The following is a 25,203-nucleotide window of genomic DNA, read 5'->3' as shown; positions in this document are numbered from 1 at the left end:
CTTGGATGGTCAGAGAAGTTTATTGGAAATTTTGAAATTTTAAAAGCTGAAGTGATTGTTGAACCCAAGCCTGCAAAACTCCAAATCTCCCCTGCTAATGTTTCCAGATTTGGTTATTAATTTTCTCATTGATTCTCTACCAAGCTGTAATCAAGTCTCATATCTTTTTGTTTTGGGATTCTGCATCTTCATCAATGCATCATCCTCAGCTTTAATTTTCATTGTTAGTATGACAATTTAAAAAAAAACCTTTTCAAATCAAAGTTGAAATGGAATCAGGGCAACCTTGTCCCAATTATATTCGTTGATTTGTTGGCTTATATCTGTCAGTGTTCTATGGAGCTAATGATATCATTTATCCTCCCATTGGTTTTCTATCATTTCATGTTCTCTCTTTTGCCTTTAGCTTTTTAAATTCTCTTATCCTGTCTCTTATTTAGAGGCTAGTAGAAAGGCTGGATAACTGTCTGTCCAGATATTTTTTTCTCCCTAGACCACAAAAATAATGCCCATATAGCTATGTTGATTTGCTTGGCAGATGCAAGAGATTTCTTGGTATAGATACGTGCAGTAAGACTTGGTCCACAATGTCTGTTTCCTTGATATAAGGAAGTAGAAAGACCATCAATTCTTAAGTTTCCTCTATTCATGAGCATTACTGTATATTAAAGAAAATTTACTGATTGGATTTAAGCCTTCATTAAACTGTGATATAAGGATCTAAATCCAAAATGAGTTGTAACTAAGCCTTTTACCAAGATTTCACAGGCTTTTATTTCTTGATCAGTAACAAATCTAAATGAAATGTAGGAATCTAGTAATTTCTTCTTTAATCCAATTTCAGACACATGGTTATTATAACGCATCTGTTTGAGTATGGATTTTCTCTGATAGAGGATATCTAAGGATGAATCTCAGAGAGTAAAATCTTTAAGAACTGATTACCAAAATGTATTATATAGAAAAAGTTATCTCCAGGCAGTATGTGGATAACAAGATCTAGAATATAGGCTAGTAGAATTTTCATACAGCAAAGGAAGTTCATTGTGTCAGGATTAACCAAATATGTTTGGGTTAAAAATTTAAGATATACATTTTAAAAGATGGAATTTTACATTGTGTCAATGTTAGTCTGTTTTAATGACAAAAGTAAACGTGGATAAACAAATCCCCTATATTTTGCATCAATTTTTTTCCAGAATAAATTTTACACTTCTTAGTATTGCAAACATCCAAACTTCTTAGTATTTTGATTTTGAGTAAAAAGCATGTGGCCCTGATTTGAAAGTGCATGCTATTGGCAATTTACTTCCTTGATCTCAGAAATGATCTAGCCTCCGTTTAAGACAGAATCTTTAATTTTCTAGCTTTTCCTTCTTTGGAATCAATGAACTATTCTTTTTAAGATACAATAGTACTGTTTTGCCTTTCACTTTCATGCTTTTTTAGTCTTTGCTGCTGATCATCTTTTTCACTACCTTTCCTCTGGGCTTTGGGGTACTCAACGTCCCTGCTTTTCCATCTCTGACAGTTCACCTCTGGGGAACAGAGGAGGTTGCAGCCTGGCTTGAACATCTCAGTCTTTGTGAGTATAAAGATATCTTCATCCGGCATGACGTCCGGGGCTCTGAGCTCCTACATCTGGAACGGAGAGATCTCAAGGTACTTTCATTAAAAAACTCATCAAAATAGCCATATGCATTTACATGCCAGCCTCTGCTGACTGTGCTTGGAGCTGGTCTGCATACTCTCCACTCTAGGTGGCTTTAGACAGAATAATTTATTTATTTTTAGGTTAGAAAAGAAGAGCTCTTGGTTAAATATCCACACCAAACCTTACAGAGTATACCTGAAATTCAGCATTACTGTATCTCCTAGAATCAACTGCCATTGCTTGAAATATACTATTCCTTGATAAAGTATATATTGTTATTAAGTAGTAGCCATATTTTAATTATTGTATGAGGAAATGTATGCTATTCTAGCCAGAATATAGTTTTAGGCTAGTGCAAGACAAATGAATTTTGGTCCTATGCAGAATTCAACCCCACTAATAATAGGATTCAGTAAGTACAATTGCCAATATGACTGTCAAACTATTTCTGGATGAATTCACAGCTTTGTGAACAATGAATACCATCATAAAATTCTCTTGTAGATTTATGTTTCTTATTGCCATCAAGCAATGGCAGCAAAGTTACAAATCTAGCAGGAAATCAGAACTAGATCCAAGGATGAGAATAGTTGGGAGAAAGGGAAAATAACAGAAGGGGAAGAGATATAAACCATCAAGAAATAGAAAATAAATCCATTAGCAGATTATTTTAGGAATAGCAATTCAACTCAGGTGGCAAGAAATCTAGGAAGAAAGAGTTCAAATCATTCAAAGAAACTCTGCCTTAATAAACTCATTATAAATGATGATTGGAGATTTATTTTGCAATTTCCGAGGCTATGTATCCCTGGATTAGCATTAAAATACTTTACTGAGTATTTATAATTCTACTTTGACTTTGACTATCTGAGCAGGGTTTGACACTAAGTAAACATAATATGGTAAGATTTATTTAGCATTGGGAAGATACAATTCTTATGAACATAGAAGTATCTAGGGAGGACATGGATAATTTTAAAAAGTGTGGCTTTTATTTGCATTGAAATCTTGACTCGTTTTATGAAATATTTGTGTGAGTGTAGCTTGATTTTTGTTTAAATTAATAAACTTGTTGTAGTCCTAGTTTTGTTCTTGGGCAGTTTACCTGATTGATAAATTTGTGCTTCTGAATAATGTCTACTTAAAGTATATTCTGTAATATGTCTTGTTTTCTCAAGCACTGGTTTCTGAGATGCTTCTGCTTTTTTCTCATTTTTGGGAAGATTCAACTAATATGTATTCTACAGATGGCTAGTTTTTCCATGACCTAAGTTTATCCTTGTCATTTTTTTTCAGGATCTAGGAGTAACCAAAGTTGGTCATATGAAGAGAATATTACACGGGATCAAGGAGCTGAGCAAGAATATTCCTGTCACCGAGGCTTAAATGCTGTTTTTGGAGCCTGCTTCTACCATTCCTTCTGATCTCTGCACAATTGAAAGCTGACAGGGCACATATGCTCAGGAGGTTGTCCCTATGGAATAGCTAAATAGTATCAGTGTTCAGAGCTCACATCCAGCTTTTTATGGTGCTACTATTCTGATGTGGCATAGAGTGCAAGCTACTCTACAAGTCACACTTTGCTAGATTAGGTGTTACTTGGCTTCCTCAGTCTCAGTGTCCTTTATTCAAACTTGGATACTCTTGATACAAAGCATCCTCACTGATTCCTGACAGTGGATCCATAATTTTTGAGGGAGAGTTAAGACACCAAAGTCAATGCTAAAGACTTTATGATTTAAGAATTGTGACAGGCATTAAAAGTAATGACAACACCTGTTTTTCAAGCATGCACAATAATAAAGTTAGATGTTGAGAATGAAAAAAGGGCATTTTAAATCTACTATTTAGGAAACTTTTTTAAAAAGTCACCAATTATACAATTAATACGTAGCCTTTGCATTAAGTCTTAAATTAGGAAGCGTCTCTTGTTATGCATTTTCCTGACAGGTTTTTTGGTGCCAGAAATGCATATAACTACTTGTCTAAATCTGCCTTGTTCTTTTCTGGTTCTGCTGTGTAATATTCATGGATACTAATATTGTTTAAAATATCAGTTACTGGAGAAATATGGAAGAACCCAGAAAGATAGCAGAATATGCTGATTCTTAACAGTACTGTTCAATGCATATACACCAGAAAGTTAATTCTCCAGTATTTTTAAAAAAATTCTTGCTATGATTCTAATGAAAACATGTCACAGTCAAACAGAAAACAGCACTTTATAGTTGTTGATAAACATGGCAATTTCTTCCATTTCCCATTGAACACCTCAGGGAGTAAAATCATTATATAATTTTAGGAAAAAATGCAGTAAAAAGGGATGAATTTCTAACTTTAACAGTAGAAGAATTATAGTGCTTGCTATATATTTCTCTTAAAAAATTATATGAAATCAGGAATGCTTGACTAAATTGTTCTTATTCTGAACAGCCTAACTTTCTCTTTTGACATAATCTGGCATTTCCCCCCTTTTGAATCTATGCTTAAATTGAGAGTCATCACTCTTTCAATGTCTGCATTTGCAGAGTTCTGTCATAATTTGAGCTCTCATAATAATTTAGCTTTTAAACTTTTATTAAACCATCACATCCCAAAATATTAATTAGTATGGATAATTTTCTATCTTGGCCTCTTTTTTGTTGACTTGTTTAGTTAAATCCCTTTCTACATAATGGAAGTCCTGAATCCCAAATTTCATGCTATATCAGACTGACACTATGTGTTATCTATCTGCCTTATATGATATGTTGTTGCTTATTTCAAGCTGGGTTTTTTCCTAAGGAAGGAAGGAAGTATTAAAAAGTGCCATGATATACCGGAGCTTTCAATTTGGCAATTTGAAGTTTCTATTTTATTGTATTTTTTATTTTATAAAAAATCATGAGGTATTCTGTTTTGAGGGCAAAAATACACTGTTGGATTGCTCAAGATAATATTTCTTGGCACGTCATTAAAACATGAACCTTAACATTTGAATTGGTCCATTAAATTTCAGAGAACTTGATGGAATATTACAAAAAGGATTTACCCTAGAAAGTGCCAGTGTCGGAAGTAACCGATTGTATTTTAATAACATACTGTGAAATTTGAAAAACATTAACATTTCAATTGTAAATAAAATCCCCTGGACTTACCACAATGAACAAATTTTATTGATTTTATTGAACAATAAAAAAAAACCACTATAAAACCAAAACAGAAAAAAGAGTAGGACAGGTATAATAAATCATTACCTCTGCAACACCCAATCTGTTCTAGATAATCTGTTCTCTTTGAAATGGCTTTTGATATAAAAGTTGTAGTCTTGATAATGATATACAGGTTTCTGCTCTCCAAGAATAAGAACATTTTTCTTGGTGACCCAGGGTTTTGTTTTTTTTTAGTTTTTAAATAAAGATCTAAATAAATGGCCCTTTCTGCAGAATATAGTTTGCAACGAAATTCCTGTACTTACCAAAAGTTGTTCCAGGAAACCATATTGTTTAACAGTGAGGTTTTAAGGACATAGCACAGACTGCAGATGAAAGAATTGTCCCTATCCCTATTTATATTTATCAAAGGGATTCCATTCGCAGGGACAGTTAACTGGATAAAATCTATTTGTGTTTGCTTTAATCTGGTTATATTTTTTGTTCCTGAAAGACCACTTTTAAATTAATTACAATTATTTGTCAACTACAGCAATGTGCAGTACACTTCCATGCTTGGTTATTTAAGAAATAAATTCTCGGTATATGCATAGGATTCCTGCAAAATTGTTCATTAAGTTTAAGTTGAGTGAAATTATTCACATTTTTGGTAATGGTTTCTCACAAAGTAAAATCGCACTGATTTTACTTCTCCAATAGGAACTAAAAAGGCACACGTTGCTGGTTGTCCCTTGAAAACCTCTAACACCTGCATTATTTTGAAATTATTTGAGTATTATTTAAAAGTGAATATAGTATGAATGGTAAATTAAAGACTGTTTACACAAAACTCGTATCTTAACAGATATTTGTGATGTAAAAAAAAAAAAGAAAGTTGTTTTTATAAGTCATGTGTGTATTGTTAACTGTGATAACTGTTCTACAGGGGAAATATAACTATTGCAGTGATCAGACAAAAGCATAGGGAAACATTTAAGTCCTGTACAGTCTGGGGAAGAAGGTATTGTGCCTTAAGAATATAACATGCTATTTATTATTTAATTTATACTATCATTACCATGAAAGCATCTCTTGTTTGTACATATTTTGCAGTTGATTGTTGTAAATATAATGTTCTTGTATATAAAGATAATCTCTTTCTGATCCTGCTGTAAATAATTGATTTGTTGCTATGGTAATTAGACAAACAGTATTTAATATGCCTTGTTAGTAGTGAGAGAAATGCAAATGTATTAAGTAAAACTGACCTTAAAATTATAGAAAGATCTTGGTAGTATAACTATATTGAATGGCATCTGTAATGCCCACCAATGTATGGGCAGAGGCAGAACCTAGAAAGAGATAGAGAGAAACTGCCTGTGAAACCATAGTTGTAGTCCTTAATACTTTGTATTTATGATATGCATTATGATTCTCTGTAAACAAAGAATTTTGAAGCATTTCATTACATGTGTATCAATTTTTCATCTAAGAAATTCAAGGAATATTTATCCTTAAAATCTACACAAAGTAGATTAGCTTAAAGTTGGTAAATGTAATTTTATAATTTGCTTTATTATTGAGATGAACACAAAGTATTTTAAAAATACAACAACAAACAAAGTAAAACAAACAGAAAAGTGTAAGCTTGGTTTTAAGAATAATAATAAAGATCCATAACTAACCACATTCAACGGGTGGTTTATTAGGAGAAAAAAATTCATATAGCCAATCTTCTTGCTCATTGTTGTTCATAGCCAGATTATGATGAATTTCACTATAAGAATGGAGATTTTAATTCAGATGACTGACATGATTTTCTACGTCTGACAATTGCAGTTGCAGCTTTTCATATATTTTCCTAGGCAATTTTCAGTACTTTTTTCCCTATGGAGAATGTTGTCTTTTACTTTTCTCTTTTAGACATCTTAAATTAGAAGAAGGAAAAAAAATATTTCAAAAAATCCTGAACTGGCACTTTAATATCACATCTTGGATTTTGGATTACAGCATCCAGCCATCCTAGCAACCATAATTTGTTTAGAAACACAAAGGTGCCTTACTGAATGATCTCCACTCTAAAATCTGAAAGGAAAAAAAAGCTGGACTTACAATACTCCATTCCTAACTTTAAACCTTATAATACATATGAGAATATCACAGATTATTTTTCTTAAGTCTCCAACTCCCAAGTGTCTGATAAATAAAATATGTTTTTCTCTTTTGTGGTTAAAAACAAATAATATACATTATTTATAACATCAAGACTTGTGAGGAGTGCCTCTACAAATACTTAACTTCATGGAGATTCACATTCATCTACTCTGGGTACTGATGATTTTTTATAATTGTTTTAGTTATGTTAGGACTGAATTATACATAATACAATTTATTCATTTTGGTAGCATGTTATAAAATCTAAAACTAATGAAAAGTTTATGGGTGCTATTAGTATGCTAAGCCATAACTTAATAAACTGGCTTTTAGCATGTTGGTTTCATGCAATTTCAGCCAAAACCAAGCCATATAGCAATAGCACTTAGACTTATATACCGCTTCATAGTGCTTTTACAGCCCTCTCTAAGCGGTTTACAGAGTCAGCCTATTGTCCTCATCAATCTGGACCCGAAGGATGGAAGGCCGAGTCAACTTTGAGCCTGGTGAAATTCGAACTGCCAAACTTCTGCTGGCAACCAGCAGAAGTAGCCTGCACTACTGCACTCTAACCACTTCGCCACTGTGTCTCATATGATCTATTGTGGGAAATAAGTTAATGAATAAGCTATTGCAAACAATGATGCCATTTCCTAGCTCATGGTGAGAAAGTAGTCACATAATCAAACTTGGTTGTCTGAATATTACAAGACACCCATCACTGCATCTTTTTAACTAGCAATTACATTCTTGGTTTCATAATATATCTGGAAAGAGGAAATAAGCCAAAGTACTGAGCTTATTATGATTATTAGGAGTTGTTTAACTGATTCCAGAATATTGTCCTTATTTCTTGTTTAAAATAAAGGGGGGAAATGATGATTATGTTCATTTCATACGCATGAAAATTTTCTGAAGTTGCAGTCTTTACTCTTTCAATTTCATTGGAAGGCTATATCATACTGGCAGATAGGAATTCCTGTATGTCATATATGTATTCAGGGAATTTATAGCATTGTTTACATGTAGTGTACTGTACGGATTCCTGTCCTAGCCGATTGCTAGAGTAATTTTTGGCAAAATCTGTTGTCTGCATCTTCATTTACATCTAGCTTATGCTGAATAAAAGTAGGCTAACATAGTCTCCCTGGCCTCTTGTGTCAGGGTAATGATGATTTAATAGTTGAGTCAGCAGGGTTATTTGACCAATACCACTTTAAGAGGCTGTAGTATAAGACACCCTCACCCTGTGAGGGTGAGGGTGTCTCTCTCCATGTGTGCTTCCCTGCTGTAGCTGCTGATTGATTATTTGACCTTTATTACAAACCTCTGTACTATATTTGCTCCTGGGTTGTCTCACATAGCCACACTGTGCGTACTCTGACATCTTGTCATAAAATAATTCAAATAATTTTAAGAATGTTTAGAACAAAATCTAATCAAATGAGCTATTAAAGCAGAATCACCACTATCAAATACCTTTTTGCGTCAGCATTTACAATAAGTTGTATTCACAGAAATATTTTGTTACTGTTTTGACTTGCTGACTTGGTGGAACATAATAAGTAGTCAAGCCTTTAATGGATTTTCTACATGATGGTTTGTATCTAATCTGGCCCTTGAGGTCTTCCAATGGTACATCCCTTGCCAGTGTATTAAACAGAGACAACAAAGACATCTGCAACTTTAATTTGTAATTATTATAATTGTTTTCCAAGTCTCATAATTTTCTCATCCTTCTGGCTGCCATTTGCTTTTCAGAACAGCAGATCCATTGTTTCTACCTCTACATGACCCCAGAGTAGAATTTTTATTTAAAATAAATAAAATGGTAATATTGGTAATCATGGTAATAGACATCACAACACTAAGCACCAAATCTGATTGGCTGGGTGGGCTGTCATTCAAAATAAGGCTAGAGTTTTCTGAATTTCTCATTGTAGGTTAATTCCAGGGAGGGATAGAATACTATGGAACCACTTAAGAAAGCCTTTAACAATAAATTTGAATTTTGATAATGGAGAAATATAGGACAGACAGATGTAGCAAAGTATTTGAAAGCAGTCAATTGTTATGGGGAATGAGGATAAAACAGTAATGAAGCATTTCACAAACTTGCTTTCTGGATCAGTGTTTCTCAATTTCAGCAACTTTAACGTAGATTTCAATTTCCAGAATTCCCTAGCCAGCCCCATAAAACAGTCTCCATATTAAAGAAATTGTATTCAGGTAAACACACCATTTTACCATTTCTTTAATGACTATGTGTACTTGCATTTGTTAATTTTGAGCAGTATTTTCTATATCCTTTTTATCATTTTTTTTCTTGGATACTGCTCATTATTCAATAACCCCATGGCAACATAAAGTCACCAAAAAAAAACAAAAAAAAAAACTGAAGAGCTGCAGGCATGATATGGCCATCGTAGTCTCAAGTCTTGATCTCTAGCCTAGGAAGATGTCTTGCATTGATAATTTGCTGGAATAAATAAGGTAGGTTGGTATATTTTCATACAGAATGTGACCAGACTACTTGCAGCCGTTGTTGAAAGTGATAATAAAGAGTTGGCTGTCCTTACATAGCATGGGTTTGAATTTAACATGCTCTGGTTTGGTCTGTGGGATTTTTGCAACTTTCCAAAATTGGTCAATGATTTGACATGACATAGATGATAAATGTATCTTTTTAATCACATTAAGTAGCACCTTGAAGACATGGAACAGATATTTCATTCTAGCACAGCAGGGAAGCTGGACTAAGCCGTAAAGGACAAGAAATTAGCCTGAATCAAGAAGCCTTAAAAGTCACAAAAATAAGAAAAGTGCTAATGCTAATTAAAGTAAAAAGTTAAGTGGAGGCAAGATATAACATCTTTTAATTTAACCTCTTGCAAAAATCTAGGAGCTGTCCTTTCGGAGGAAAAAAAAACCTGGTGTTTAAGATCAAGATGATTGCTTCCTGGCAGAATGTCAGTATAAACTCAAGTAATCATTGTAAGGAGCAACTATAGCTCTCTGGTGCTCTCTTGCGGTCACCTTAAGTTGAAATGGTTGGTAAGCGGTCTTAAGAATTTTAAAGGGTCCCAAGTATAAAATTGGAAGGTACACTGTCCTGTTCCTTTTCTTAGTATATCTGTTAAAGGGGGCAGGGCTTAAAAAAAGCAATGACACAAGTGAGGGCAACACATGAAATATCATGATATCTCATATACTATCACGTGGAAAATTTCACAAGGGACTTTGATTCACTTTTGAAATATCCAATAATGAGGCTAAACATTTTTGTTAAAGCAATAAACCTGAACTAGAGCTGAATTTATAGGAAAACTGAAATAGAGTGCAATGTATAAGAAAACACATTTATTTTAATTAGCCATTACTTACCTAGACAATAAATAGAGAAGAAAATGAGAAAGAAAAGCACATGTTAAAAAGCAATTTATTTTATTTTCTACATGTAGAATCCCATAGGAACCTTCTTTGTTTAACTGAAAGAAAGGCTGTCAGAGTGTATCTGCTGAGTAAATATTTGAGGTTATGGATTAACTAGTGTCCTCTGAATTCAATGGTGGAAGAATAGACTTCTATGATTCAGCCAGGGAGGTCAGTAAGTCTTTTCTATTGTTCATATATTTCAGTTAAAATCCTAAACAATATTTTTACCTAAATCAAATGCAAAGAGGGACAAGAAATGTAGAATATCATCAGGGAAAGCTTAAAAGAGAACAATATATTTAGTTTAGTTCTGTTACCTTGTGTAAACTTTGTTTTGGTTTTGGATTGGGTTTGGGTTCGCTTAAACTGCAGTGACTGGGTTTTGAAAAGGAATTTTAAAAACACCTTAAACTAAATTTACTGTCAAATAAACAGAAAGTTGCCAACTAGTTAACTAGATAAAGAGACAGAAGTGGTAAATTGGAAGATATTACTTCCAAGGCCAGTATATGGTGTAAAACCTAAGAGCAATATTTAAACTACGCAGGAGACTTCGGAGGCCCTATTGTAAGAATCAGATATCATCCTGTGCTTTCTTAAACATATAATCTTGAAAATATATAAAAGTATGCATTTCTCTGAAACGAATCACCATTTACTTATTTTTTTGGTGGTTGTTCTCATAGTTGTGGATTCGGTTGTGCAATGAGTAGAATCATTTCTCTTCTGGTGTTTTCAGCTGCCTTCATATTGCTTAATGGATATGAAGCCTCAGGTATGTCATCCCTTTGAACATCAGGTCAAACAGTATATTCTGCCAGCCACTGTACGGTCTCTAAGCATAATTGAAAGAGCCCAATGTCACTTGGATCCTGTATAATACAATCCCTCTCCCAATAATTTCTAGTTACACACTGGAGATATGGGGCATATTTTACCATCATCTTGATGTGCAAACAAATCCATGCAGAATTACACAATCTACCTCATTTTGAAAAAAATATGTATTGCAGCATAAGAGTTTACATTTCATTAACATAGTTTGGATTTTACAGAATAGCACTAGAAGCAATAATTATAATCTCCTTTGTGTTCATTGTTTTACTCCAAAGTGTGTTTTTATCATTTTATATCATATCTGGTAAATTAACATAACATAAATATGTTTCTGAAACTAGTAAGATAAAAATACCATAAATACTCCATATTTTCCATTCCCAAGTATTTTATAGCAGCCAAGAAGCCAATCAGGTCCTGAAGATTCAAAAGCGGGCAAATTCTTTCTTAGAAGAATTAAAGGCAGGTTCCTTGGAAAGAGAATGTGTAGAAGAACAGTGTGATTTTGAAGAAGCTTGTGAAATATTTGAAACCATGGAACAAACTGTAAGTTATTTTGAAAGATTCAGAAATAGTGAAGCTTCATTATCAGTTGAAAGAGCAGAATATACTAAGGAACAGAAAAAAAATCCTAATTTAGTAATCTGACCCAAGATATTCTCTGTCCCAAGCAGCTGGTGGGACTACTCTTTGGTGGATTTGGAATGTACACTACCAAGTTATCCTTCTTAACATTTGTCAATAAACAATTTCTTATTTCTTTCAGCTTCTCTTAGCCTTAGTTGATTATTGGTAGAACTTGATGCAAATTGGATGATTTACATGAGTGTACCATCACATCCAATTAAATCCACTTTTACTATTTGCAATGCCCATTGCATTGGCAATTAGAGTTTATGTCAAAACTAACATAATGGCTTCACCAAATATTATAAATATTTGTTATATTTTCATTGTGCTGGACAGATGGTAGTGGATGTGATGGATAAATGACTGAATAACTCTATCATGCAAAAAAAGTTGATGCAACACAATGTAGCTATTTTTAGAGTTTTAACTTAAATTTTATTTCATTTCAGCTAAGTTTCTGGGCAAAATATATTGGTGAGTAAAGATCTATTGAGCATTGCTAGTGACTATTTTTTATATCTTCTCTCCTCTTCGTTATGTATTTACTCCGTTCTCATTAGTTGTGTTTCATTAGTTAACATCACTTGCTCTATTCTATGCTATTGAGAGATGTAATTCTTTCCCTTTCCAGGAGAAGAACTGACTTCAACTCAGTCCCATCAAAGCTGAGTAGCAGTGGGTCTTAGGCCGCCCTGATATCATGACAAGCAATTTTTCCATTGTTGCAAGTGGCAGAGATTTCACACATAGCCCTTAGTGCCAATCATACCTGTTCCTGATTGGGAAGCCTTGCTTACTGTCATTGATGACCTAGGCCTTTGGAAACTTCATGTTGTGCACCAGTTGCACCCTTTCCTAGATTATGAGTCCCTGCAAACAGTCACTCAGACCCTAATCATCTCTCACACTGAAACACTTTGAAGAGTATTTGTAAGCTACAACTGGCACAGAATGCAGCTGCACGGACAGTGCTTGGACCCTTAGGGTGGTCCATGTAATGCCTCTGTTGTACAAGCTACCCTGGTTGTGAGTTTGCTTCCAGATTCAATTCAAGATGTTGGTTTATTACTTTTAAAGCCCCGTAAGGAATGGGTCCAGGGTACCTGACAAATTCAAATTTCAACCCAATGGGGTGCCCTTCTGCCAGCCTATCCCAACTAGGCTGGCAGAAGGGCATACTGCAAACCCTGTCAATCACGGTATTATGGCTGATGGGGTCCAGGAGAAGAGTCTTTTATGCTGTGCTTCCCACTCTCTGGAACACTGAGTCCCTTGAGGTAAGATCTGCACCTACCCTTTAGGTCTTCCAAAGGGGCATTTAAAACCTGGCTCTGCCAATTTTTCCATCCTGTTTGTGTCTTGCCTCCTTCCTTGTTATCTTTGTTAATTTTAATGTTAATATTTATTATCTTAATATTTAATACTTATGCTGTTCCTTTTACTTTGTTTATAAGACGCCTAAAGTTGCCTGAATACAAGATGAGCTGCATATAAATTTAATAAATAAAGTCACCTCCAGGCTGGATTACCGCAATTCATTCTACATGGGGTTGTCCTTAAAGACAATCCAGAAATTACAATCGGTCCAGAATGCACAACCAAAGTGGTTATGAGTGTACCTTGGTATTTCCCTATAACACCACAACTCTGCATACTTTGGCTCCCAATAAGCTTCCAGATGTAATTCAAAATGCTGGCTATCATCTATAAAGCCTTTCAGAACCAGATTATTTTTGGGACTACCTCTCCCCAATATTATCTGCCCAACCCATTCATTCAAGACATACTTTGAGTTCCATCTCTGATGCAATCCAGTCTTTTCTCTGAATGATCTTTTCCCTGACATATGTTTGGCCCCAGTCTTCCTGAACTTTAGAAAGGCTTTAAAACCTGGCTCTTTCCTCAGGCATTAGGATACAGATAAAGGGGATCTGTCTGGAGGAAGATAATAATTGTGAGTTGCTGATCTCCTATTAAGGGTTCTTTTTATTTTAATTGAATTCTTGGTGTGTGTGTTTTTCCATTATTGTGAGCCACCCACAATATTCACAACTCACATTGGTTGAGTTAAATGCCCATATAGATTTCTTGACTTTCTTAAATAAATAAATCAAACTCACCATTTGGCTAGCTTGGAATGAAACATGCAGAGATTTCAATTAATTGGGTATTTATTGCTATAGCCTCATGACTCCACAATTAATCTAACACTAAGCAAAATCTAAATTAGCTAAAATAATGCAAACAAAATTTTCTTCACCAATGAAAAAAGAAGCCATTCGTGTTGTTAATGTGACAGTCAACTAGTCTAAATGCTTCTTTGGTTAGGACTATAATATCCGAGTTTCAGAAATCAAGATAACTATTGAATAGAAAAGAATTAAAGATTTCTCTCTTTGCTGACATATAGTGATTGTCTAGATTTTTGCTACCAAAATATGGTAAGCCTGTTTTTAATTGCTTGAGTGCTAAGCAATAACACTAATCAACAAAATAATCTGCAGAGAGAAGTCTTGCAATAGCAATACAAATAAAAGTAATATGATGAAAAATGCAAAAAAAAAAAAAAAAGATTTTTCATCCCATTACAATTTAGCGATTTACATACATCAGCTGAATTTATCTTTCTTAAAATTAGGAGCTAAGTGTCTAAAATTCAGCTTCCCAGCAAGAGAAAACCAAACCATTTTCCCCTCCAGGTTTCTTCTTGAATAGTGATTCCACTTGGAAAGTGATGATGTGTTAATTTAAATAGATACTTTCTATGGTTTGTGCCAGAAAAGTTGGAGGGTGAGCTAAAGGTAAGTCTACTTGTAGCATCCTCAGAAATTATAATTATAACAAAAGAAGTACCTAACGGTTTAACAAGAGCAACAACTATTTTATCCTCCCTGTCCTAGCATATAGAAATACTGGAATAGCCTGAAATAAATTTTGTTAAAGGAATGTGACCTTCATTCATTTTTCATCTACAAGCCTGACGCCTACTCATCTCTGTACATATCAAATGAAGAATATAGAAATGAATATAACCCTCTCTGCTTAAACAAATATCTGTACTTTACTGTAACTTTGAAAAAAGGATTAAATTCCAAACAAGTTCCTGCTTCTCTTTTTCCTAATATCTTCTGAACCCCATCTACTCAAAAAAAGCAAATCATAACAAAGGAAAGAATTTGTGTGGCTGAGAGAAAGAGGAACTGCATTCGGTACATACTAAGGATTTGGATAAGAAGGAGGGAGATCCAGGTTCAAGTCCATCCTCAGTCACAAAAAGTCACCTGGTGACTTGTGGCCAGTCACTACTTCTCAGCCAAGTTACTTACAGGGTTATTGGTGTGGAGATAAAATGAAAGAACACTTCCATTTGAGCTCTTGGAGTAAACATGAATAGAAATACAACAAATGTTAAGTAATACTGTAAAGATCTGTATCATCTGGATTTCCTGATTCTTTTTTTTTTTTTTTTTTAGATGGAGATATGTGCATTTCCAACCCATGTTTGAATGGATTCTGTCAGGATGGCATTGGGCGATTTGACTGCATATGTAACAAAGGCTGGGAGGGACGATTTTGTCAAAATGGTAATGCTATGTTTGATACCCAGATTATTATCACTGATATGATGTCATGGGATGGCATTTCCAATGCAGCTTTTGCTACCAACTTCCATTCAGCAAGATTAATTTATAACCGTAAATATATGGATGGTAATATAGGTAGCCTTTAATTTACAACCACTCATTTAACAATGGTTCAAAGTTATGATGATTTGGAAAAAGGATTTGTACTTTACGGACTTATACTTACAATTGTCACCTTTATCCCCAGTTGCAGTGTCTAGGTCACAAGATTGCGATTTGCTAGACATATGATTTTGCAAATTTCATTTTGGCACATAGCAATAGCACTTAGACTTATATACCACTTCACCATGCTTTACAGCCCTTTCTGTAAGAGTGGGTTTACAGAGTCAGTATATTGCCCCTAAGAATCTGGTCCCCATTTTACCAACCTTGGATATAGAAAAGACTGAGTCAAACTTGGGTCGGTCAGGATCAAACTCCTGGTATGTGGGCAGAGTTTGCCTGCCATACTGCATTCTAACTTCTGCGCCACTGCATAGCTTCATAGGGAAAGGATACATGACATTAACTGATCCATAATGATTAATTGATTTTCCTTCAAAAGAACATCTCATTCCACTATATTTTGCTGTGCAGAGGTCTTCTTTACTAACTGCTCCTTTGACAATGGTGGCTGTGAACATTTCTGCCATGAGTTTGAAAAGAACAATGAGCAATACCGCTACTGCAGCTGTGCTTTGGACTATCACCTGATGGATAATCATACTTCTTGTGAACCTTCAGGTAAGGAGATGACCAGGCAAACTTACATTTATGTAAACATTATTTAAAGTGTGTTAGATTTTGCAGAAATCTAACACCATTCTTTTATTGTTTAGAACATAATAACCATGAGAATATTATTCAATACACTAGAGAAATATTGCTGTTCATTTTATTGAGGGACAAGCATTACTCACTGAATTATGCAAAATAAGGTGGCAGAATTCTGTAACATGCCATTTCATTCTTGGGACAGGAAAACATTTTTGAATCCTACGTTAAAAATAAAATAGAGGTTTCCACTTGTAATAACCCGGCATATTTTTTTTGTAGAGGGAAGTATTGTTATTGTTCTTGGAATCTGAGAAATGAATAATGGTTTGCCAAATATTGCTATCTCAAAACATCTTACATTTAACTCCATCCCTGGATTTTAGCAGTTCCTATTTAGTGGGTAAGCAGGAGATTTAGGAAATCTGTACCCTAGCAAACTCAGAGATAAAGAGAGAGTTCTGAAGTAAAAATCATCCAGTTCCAGACTTCTCTACCTAACACTTTTCAATAAATCTTATTATAGAAGGCTTTGTGAACATCTTATTTCATATTTCTAAGAGCTTAATCACAAGTAAATTATGCAAGAGATCAGATTCAGAGATTTAGCCTGATCTGTACTTTATAGTAGTAGTACATAAAAATTATGCCATTTCATTTTTAGCATGATGTCCATTGATAATTCTCTTTAAATGTTGTCTTTGAATTTAATATATGTATTGGTCACTGAGTGTCGTTGGTACTACAAGAAATAGAAAAAGGTTGTGTATATGTGTTTTTACATGTATTCCACAAAAGGGCTATAAAAGGTTTTTAGACAAACTTGGATTGATCTATTCATGAAAATATTAACGTATTGCTGAACATTTATAGGACAAATAAATGAAACACAATCTCACAATCATATATGTATAAAAATAGTTAACTTTCCTTATAAAAGCCAAAATAATTGGGGGAACATTTCCCACTATTTGAGTAAGTTGGGAGGGCAGCTTATACAAATTACAGAACCTTTCGAAACAGGCAAAATACAAACCATCTCTAGCATTTTGGTTGAATATTGGGATAATTGTTAAAGGATCATAGTAGTATTTCAAACTTTATTTTCCTTCCTTTTTTGCAGTGCAGTATTCCTGTGGGAGAGTTGTGGAATCCAAATTAAAGGTTGCAAAAATAATTGGGGGTGATCCTGGAAAAAGAGGAGATAGCCCTTGGCAAGTATGTAGTGATGAAATCTTCATTTTGTAATAGCTTTGATCGTTCTGTGAAATGAGCATCTGTTTTATCCCATGTGTTGGCCTGTAAGTCCTTTTTACAGATACAGATAATCAGAGTTGGAAGGGATCTTGTAGGTCATCTAGTTCAACCCCCCCATCCAAGCGGCAGACCCTACACCATTTCTGACAAATGGCAGTCCAACCTCTTCTTGAAAGTCTCAAATGATGCGCTTCCACAGCTTCTGAGGGCAAGCTGTTCCATTGGTTGATTGTTCTCACTGTCAGAAAGTTTCTTCTTATTTCCAGGTTAAATCTCTCCTTGTTCAGTTTCCATCCATTATTCTTTGTCTGGCCTACAGGTGCTTTAGAAAATAGCTTGACCCCTTCCTCCCTGTGGCAGCCCCTCAAATATTGGAAGATCTCTATCATGTCTCCCCTGGTCCTTCTCTTTACTAGACTAGCCAACCCCAGTGCCTGCAACCGTTCATTGTATGTTTTAGCCTCCAGTCCCCTAATCATCCTGGTTGCTCTTCTCTGTACTTTTTCTAGAGTCTCATCATCTTTTTTATAATGTGGCGACCAAAACTGGATGCAGTACTCTAGGTATGGTCTTACTAAGGCTTTATAGAGTGGTATTAGTACTTCCCTTGATCTTGACTGTATCCCTCTGTTAATGCAACTTAGGATTTTTATTTCAATGTTTACAACATCATATACTGTTTGTTATATTTTCTTGACACATGCTGTCATGCCAAAGCAAAAGGTTTTGAATATACCAGACTGGACAACTTTTAGGCATCTAAGGTAAATACTTAAAAATTGAAAAATGATTTAAGGGCTTCAAAGAGGAAGAGGATGACCTATACTTCATGAATGAGTAGGGTTGAGTTTTGGAGGGGTTTAAATTGTGATATTCCTATTTTAGGACTTATAATAGAGTTTTTGGTAGAAAGCTATGCTGTAACCTTTCAGCAACCATGATCGGAGGGATTGCTGAAGGCTGAAGTCTACAAAAAAGAGAATTTGGAGCTGGTGCATTTTTATAATGGATTCTAGTTACTATAACAAGGAGACCTGGCTTTTCAAATTATGTTGTTGAAGAACATACCAGCTTCACCCAAGCACACAGATGTCTCAGAATGGAACTCTCTGGACTCTCATTCTGGGAGATACAGTCACTGCATTTTTTAAAAAGGACATAAACTGGGCAATGCAGAAGCAATTGTAATTTAAAATCAGGACTGACAGTACTCTGAATCCTCAACTGCAACTCCATTTTAGAATAATTTCAAGACAGTAAGGAATTTTCAGAGCAGATTACAAGATTTCAGCCTGAGCTGCCACCAAATTATTAATTCCATTTGGAGTTACTGTAATATAATATATCCCAACGGTTTGCTGAGCATACAAATGACAACTTCAATACCAATTGAAGTACAGCAGAGAAGTACATCAGAAGAAATAGAAATTTAAATTTATGCAGTACTTGTCCCAATGTTTTCTATTCAGAATATCCTGACCAGCAAAACATCAAGGGCTATTGCATTTGACCTAACAATTTGGTAAATTCAGAATTTATGATCACAAGCAGAGCAGTATACAGAACAACATGGGCAATGAAACAGATTTAACAGCCTCTTCCTCCTTTCCATTGCAGGTTATGCTGGGCAATAGTGCAGGAGAATTTAAATGTGGAGGTGTTCTCATTCATCCTGCTTGGGTATTGACAGCTGCACATTGTGTATTTAAAGAACCAAGAATCAAACTGACCTTTGGTAAGGAAAATCCTGTATTCTTTTTTAATATGACTCGTGTCAATAAGTCTTTTACCCAATATAATGTGGTGTTTCTCAACCTCAGCAACTTAAAATGTTTAAATGTCAATTCCATTTTAAAGTTGTTGAGGTTGAGAAACATTGGTATAATACATATTTTTGCAGAGATTGCTGAATTCCTAATTCTGATAGATACATTCATCATTAGAAGCAAGTTAGCATGAATTATACTGAGTGCCAAACTAAAATAACGTTCTTCTAAAAAGACTCTAAGTATAAACAGATCTTTCCAGAAATAACTCTTAATAACCAGATATTATAATTGTTAAATCTTGCCTGTGAGGCAAGGTAACTGACAATAACAATCCAAGGCAAGGCACAAGCATTTACAATTGACATCAGAGCTGAGATTCCAGTGACATTCAAATTTAAGAAAAACAACAGTATCTTACTAGTAGACGTATTCAAAGTTAAGAAGATCTGAGGTCAAGGTTTCCCAAAACACAAAATTTGTTCTATTAATCATCATCCCGCTTTCAAGTGGAGGCTTAAATGCTGGAGGCACCTAGTCTCATCAACCAGACTTGATCTGTTGGGAGAACCAACCGGCTCCTAAATAGGCTATTCTCTCTAAGCTCCTAAGTACATAGCCTATTACATCACTACCTCTTGATCCTTGGGTCTGAGATCTGAGTTTCAAGGGGCATAATTGTTTCTTCAATCATTTGTTTATTAAATTTATACAATGTCCATTTCACTAATAAAGTGACTCTGGGTAGCTTTCAGAATATAAAAAATAAATATAAAAAGAATGAAAATAAAAAGAATTGTATAAAAATTAGAAGCAAGGAACTAGTGGCACAGAAGTGTCTGTTTACAAGAGTTGAAAACAAGCTTATGGGATAATTTTTTTTCTAAGAGCAGGACCAAAGGATTTACAGGTAGTTCTCAACTTACAACCATTTGTTTAGTGACCATTCAAAGTTACAACACTGAAAAAAACAACACTTATGAACAGTTATCACACTTATGATTATTATTGCAGTGACCCAATAATCATGTGATCAAAATTCATGTGTTTGGCAACTAACATGTATTTATGCCTGTTGCCCTATCCTGGGATCATGTGATCATCATTTGTAACCTTCCCAGCCAGTTTCTGACAAGCAAAGTCAATGGAGAAAAGCCTGATTCACTGAATGACTGCATGTAAAATGTAAAATGAAACACAACTCACTTTACTTCCTCTCTTAGCATTGGAAATTTTGGGCTCAACTGTTAATTATAATAGTTTTTGAAATTTAAATTAAAAAATATAATGAAACATTGATATACATTGGAACAATAATTTTAGAAAAGTCTTAATTTTACCTATAAGTTGAAGGGGTCTAAACTGATCATTGTTGATCATGAACTTAGGTTTATAATGGCTAGCTTGATGGAACATGTGAAAATAGATATAGATAGATTAACAGAGCTAGAAGGGATTTTGTAGGTCGTCTAGTCCAGCCCCACCCCCCGCAAGCAGGAGATCCTACACCATCCTCAACAAATAGCAGTCCAACCTCCTCTTGAAAGCCTCCAGTGATGAAGCTCCCACACTTCTGAAGGCAAGCTGTTCCATTGGTTGATTGTTCTCACTGTCAGAAAATTTCTCCTTATTTCTAGGTTGAATCTCTCCTTGATCTGTTCCCATGCATTATTCCTTATCTGACCTTCAGGTGCCTTGGAAAATAGCTTGACCCCTCTGTAGCAACCTCTCAAATATCAGAACACTGCTATCATGTCTCCTCTGGTCCTTTTCTTCACTAGACTAGCCATGCCCAGTATATAAAGAAAAGTAATTAAACCAAAAGCATAACTACCATGCCTACTCACTATTCCATTCACAATTTGTTGACACATTCTACAGAAACGAAAGTATTTCCATAGATAGTTGCATACAAAGCACAAAAGATATCTGGGGTCTGGAAGGATCTGCTGTGTTAGCTGTGTGGCAAGTTCATTCTTTCATTAAAAAGAAAACTACAATTTTATTAGATTTATAGAGTTAGAGTTTTACAGTTTTGTGAATTATTTTTACTGTGACTGTGGTTATATAATGCTGCATGTTTAATTTATTTCTTCCACGTATCTAATTATTGCTAGTTTTTATTTGTTAATTTTGATTGTGATTGGATTGCATCATAATGGGGACCTGTAACAAATATGAGTTTGGTTTTTCTATGTGTTACTCAGTAATTCTTGAAAAGCCCAGAAAAGGCAAGAGAAATAATAAAAAAGTTGGACTATTTCCAGTTTGAGGAAAGGAATATTTGAGTTTGAGGACTTACACAGCAAATAAGATGGGCACATATACTGACATAAAATTTTCAGATAGTACTTGACTTATGACCACAGTGGTGCCAAAATTTCCATTGATAAGTGAGACAGTAGTCAAGTGAATGTTGCCCCATTTTATGACCTTTCTTGCCACAGTTGTTAAGTGAATCACTACAGTTGTTAAGTGAGTGACATGGTTGTTCAGTGAATCTGGCTTCCCCATTGACTTTGCTTGTCAGAAGATCGAGGAAAGTGATCACATGACCCTCGGACATTGCAACCGTCATAAATATGAGTCAGTTGTCAAGCATCTGAATTTTGATCACATGACCATGCGGATACTGCAATAGTTGTAAGAATGAAGAATGGGGTGGTTGTAACTTTGAACGGTCACTAAAACGAACTGTTGTAAGTAGAGAACTACCTGTACACACAATGTAATAAAATGGACTGGGAGATTTTCTCCTTTTCTCCCAGTATTACCACCTGAGATTATTTAATGAAGTTCAGTGGTGAAAGATAAAAGACTGATAAAAGAGGACATGCTGACACAGCCTCTATTAAAACTGTGAAATTCCTACCACAAATGTCCATATTAATTTTGATGGCATGAAAGGGGGGAGTTTGACAAAGTTACTGATGTATTGTAATCAGCTATTATGGAGTCAGTCTCTCACTCAGTGCTAGCTATTGAAGAACACAAATAAGAGACTTGGGACTACCCAGGGGCATTGTTTGGTCACAATAGGAAGAAAATGGTGGGTTAGATTAGAGAAATCTATTATCTGTTCCACGCAGGCTTTTCTTTCACATACTTTATATCTTGACTAGAAGCCTGTAGGCTGATGTTTTGGTTTGAAAAAGTGAAATGTGTGTAAAATGTTTTCTTGCATCTTCTATCCTCTTCAACCAGTGAGCTATACAGAATGAATGGTCTTCTGTCTGCCCACTTCAGTTTTAATTTTCTCCATTCAATTATATTATAGACATATTTTCTCCTTCGTTTTTTTCCTTTGCATTTGATTCTTGGGTTAACAAGAACAATATAGTAAGCAATTTTCCTACTGCATGCAAATCTGTATTATAATTGAATTGCTATTCTACTATAGTTTGGAGTTTGCTTATTCTAACATTCAGGGAGAAAGTATAAGATAAGATAAGAAGATAAGATAAGATAAGATAAGATAAGATAAGATAAGATAAGATAAGATAAGATAAATTTATTGTCATTGTACTCAGAACCTGAGAACAACGAAATAAGGTGCTCTTTCACAACATACAACTGAACAACACCAAAAAAAAAAACATATACAAATAACAATGTAAAACAAATTAAAACAAATAACAGTTAAAAAACTATACAACCGGGATATATATATGTTAAGACCACCAGATTCATAACTCTTTATTAAATGTCTTTTTAGCTGTTTGGAGAAAGATAGACTTGACTTAGTTTCAAGGAAGTAATAGTTCCTAATTTTTATGTTGGTCTTTCAGGTAAATATCACCGACGGCGAATAGATGAAAGTGAGATAACTATCATTGCTGACAAGATATTCTATCATGAAAATTACTCTTCAGTCACCTATGATAATGACATTGCAATACTACATCTATCCCACCCAGTTGTTGTCAATAAGTATATTATACCGATTTGCTTGCCTACCCAAAACCTGGCAAATCAACAGTTGATGACCGAAGGGATTCAAACAATAGTGACAGGCTGGGGAAGCCAGAGTACAAATCATAAGAAGAATTTCTCCTCGGTTCTCCATTTTATTGAAATCCCTGTAGCATCACGGAATGACTGTATCCATTCTATGTGGAATTCTCTAACAGATAACATGTTCTGTGCAGGGATACAAGGAGATATACGGGATTCTTGTAATGGAGACAGTGGTGGTCCTATGGTTGTAAAATTCAAGAACACCTGGTTCCTACTTGGAATAGTGAGTTGGGGAGAAGGCTGTGGGGATCCTAATAATTTTGGAATCTACACTAAGATCAGTTCATATCTTGACTGGATCAGCCAGAAAATGAAATCATAAAATTATTATGCTAATGATCAATAAAAACAGAACATACTAGTGATTCTGTACTTTGTGTTACTTTTTGTCAATGGTCTCACTATTTTATATACCAAGAATCTGGGATATATCTATTATAGATCCTTTGTAAAAAAAAAAAAAAATGTTGACAAATTCACTTTGTTTAAATGCAGCAAAAGTTTTCTATGACAATCCTGGTTTTACAACAATCTTGGTTTCAAGAAGACAATTGGGGAATTTCCCAACAGTTTGACAGACAGTTCAGCTCAAAACAGGTATCAGGATGCAAACTGGAACTGTATTCTATTGTCCATGAGTAGCTTCTTTCTGGATGCCATTTGCAGTTGGTGCTTTAGTTTACTGAGTCCTTCTTGAAGATGATGACTGGAGTATCAGTGAAGAAAGATGAAAAACCAACTCAACCATGAATGAGTCTACAGTGTGGTGATAAAAGAGGTGAAATAGACATATTTCTCCTCATTTATTACAGACTTTAACACCATCAATCATATTATCTTATTGGATCTCTTGTGATAGTTAGGGATTGGGGAAGAGTTTTGCAGTGCTTCTGCGCCATTCTTTATGAATAGTTTCAATCTATTGTAGAAAAGGTTGGCCCAGTGACCCCTCACTTATGAGGAACCACAGGAATCAGTCCTCACCACCTTAATAGTTAACATTTATTTCATTTATTTTATTTATCAATCGCTTACAAGATAATAGGAATAAGTATAAACATGAGTAAGAATATAGGAAATAGGTACGTATAAATGGGGTCAATAGGACAGGGATGGTAGGCACGAGTGTGCACTTATGTACACCCCTTTACAGTATGTGGAACTACTGGGGAAGGTCATAGAACAATTTAGAGTAGAATATCATTAGTATGCTGATGATATCAAAGCATAAATCATTATCTTGAGTTGTGTGGAGGGGCTGCTATTACTATGTCTTAGTGCCTGGAGCCTGTGAAGGTCTGGTTGGAAGAGAACAAGCTCAAATTAAATGCAAGCTAGTGGGAGTTCTCTTTTTGGTGTGTGTTATCCTTAATAGTCACTACTATAGAGAGTTTGTGGGGTGAAACCCATGCCTATTTGACATAACTCCTACAGTGTTCCTTTAGAACAGTTACTCTTATTTGTTTTCTATATTAATATGGAGTATACATATATACTTTCCATGTGCTTTCCTGTTTCCTTTCCTGAACAATAAATTGCCTTCCATGATATAAAATCACATCAAAATCTGTTTCTCAGAAGGAAGGCAAAAGGCCATGTGTTAAAACTCCATACTTTTAATCTAATCACCTTAATGGTGCATGGGGCACCTCTGCTATCACAATATTGTAGCTCTTTGTGTGGCAGGTTGTCCTGCTCAGAGCCTTGTTAGCATTCAGATCCATCTTCTGCCAAACCCATGCATCACTTTGAATAGGCTCCTGTGTCAAAGTGATTTTCCATCTTGTTTGGTTCTCTTCATGTCAATGACCAACTAAACATATAATATTTGAATATTTGGGAAGATTATATTTAACTTACATGTTTTAGGAGTAAAAATTCTTGGTCCATCTTATTTTAAATATTTTAGATTGACTCCATGT

The 25,203-nt window shown here is 34.8% G+C and overlaps 2 protein-coding genes and 1 long non-coding RNA gene across 10 annotated transcripts in view; 2 read left to right on the top strand and 1 right to left on the bottom strand.

Moving 5' to 3' along the window:
* Nucleotides 1-6,472, top strand: part of DGKD (diacylglycerol kinase delta) — a 71,384-nt gene extending 64,912 nt beyond the window's left edge. For 7 of the 8 annotated variants that reach the window (XM_087964810.1, XM_026683858.2, XM_087964812.1 and 4 more), the window contains 2 exons: nt 1,532-1,662; nt 2,951-6,472. In XM_087964810.1, the coding sequence (XP_087820936.1) occupies nt 1,532-1,662; nt 2,951-3,040 (221 nt within the window). In that variant the 3' untranslated portion in view covers nt 3,041-6,472. The remainder of the gene's footprint in view (nt 1-1,531; nt 1,663-2,950) is intronic. The other variant, XM_087964811.1, reaches the window with a different exon arrangement.
* Nucleotides 1,507-10,442, bottom strand: LOC148130903 (uncharacterized). Its single transcript, XR_015749447.1, has 3 exons — nt 10,324-10,442; nt 6,054-6,137; nt 1,507-1,641 (listed from the first exon to the last, which is right to left on the bottom strand). It is a non-coding gene; the product is annotated as an uncharacterized LOC148130903 (long non-coding RNA).
* LOC113422936 (vitamin K-dependent protein C-like) lies at nt 10,182-23,646 on the top strand. Its single transcript, XM_026684157.2, has 9 exons — nt 10,182-10,542; nt 11,061-11,149; nt 11,597-11,757; nt 12,291-12,315; nt 15,315-15,425; nt 16,065-16,211; nt 17,365-17,459; nt 19,116-19,233; nt 23,053-23,646. Exons 1-9 carry the CDS (start codon nt 10,526-10,528, stop codon nt 23,601-23,603), a joined length of 1,314 nt encoding a protein of 437 aa, XP_026539942.1. The 5' UTR covers nt 10,182-10,525; the 3' UTR covers nt 23,604-23,646.
* The last annotated feature ends 1,557 nt before the right edge of the window (nt 23,647-25,203 follow it).

The sequence above is a fragment of the Notechis scutatus genome, chromosome 4 (genome assembly GCF_049901735.1).
Source record: "Notechis scutatus isolate UNSWTSFEM ecotype Mainland chromosome 4, rNotScu1.2, whole genome shotgun sequence".
NCBI classification, from domain to species: Eukaryota; Metazoa; Chordata; class Lepidosauria; order Squamata; family Elapidae; genus Notechis; species Notechis scutatus.
Note: the sequence above shows the minus strand (reverse complement) of the source record. Positions and strands in the feature narration are given on the sequence as shown.

Bases quoted from the DNA above. Each gene is read 5' to 3' on its own strand.
- LOC113422936 (XM_026684157.2), top strand. The intron at 12,316-15,314 runs GTGAGTAAAGAT...TTTTTTTTTTAG, and splicing joins TTTCTGGGCAAAATATATTG to ATGGAGATATGTGCATTTCC. The intron at 19,234-23,052 runs GTAAGGAAAATC...TTGGTCTTTCAG, and splicing joins AAGAATCAAACTGACCTTTG to GTAAATATCACCGACGGCGA.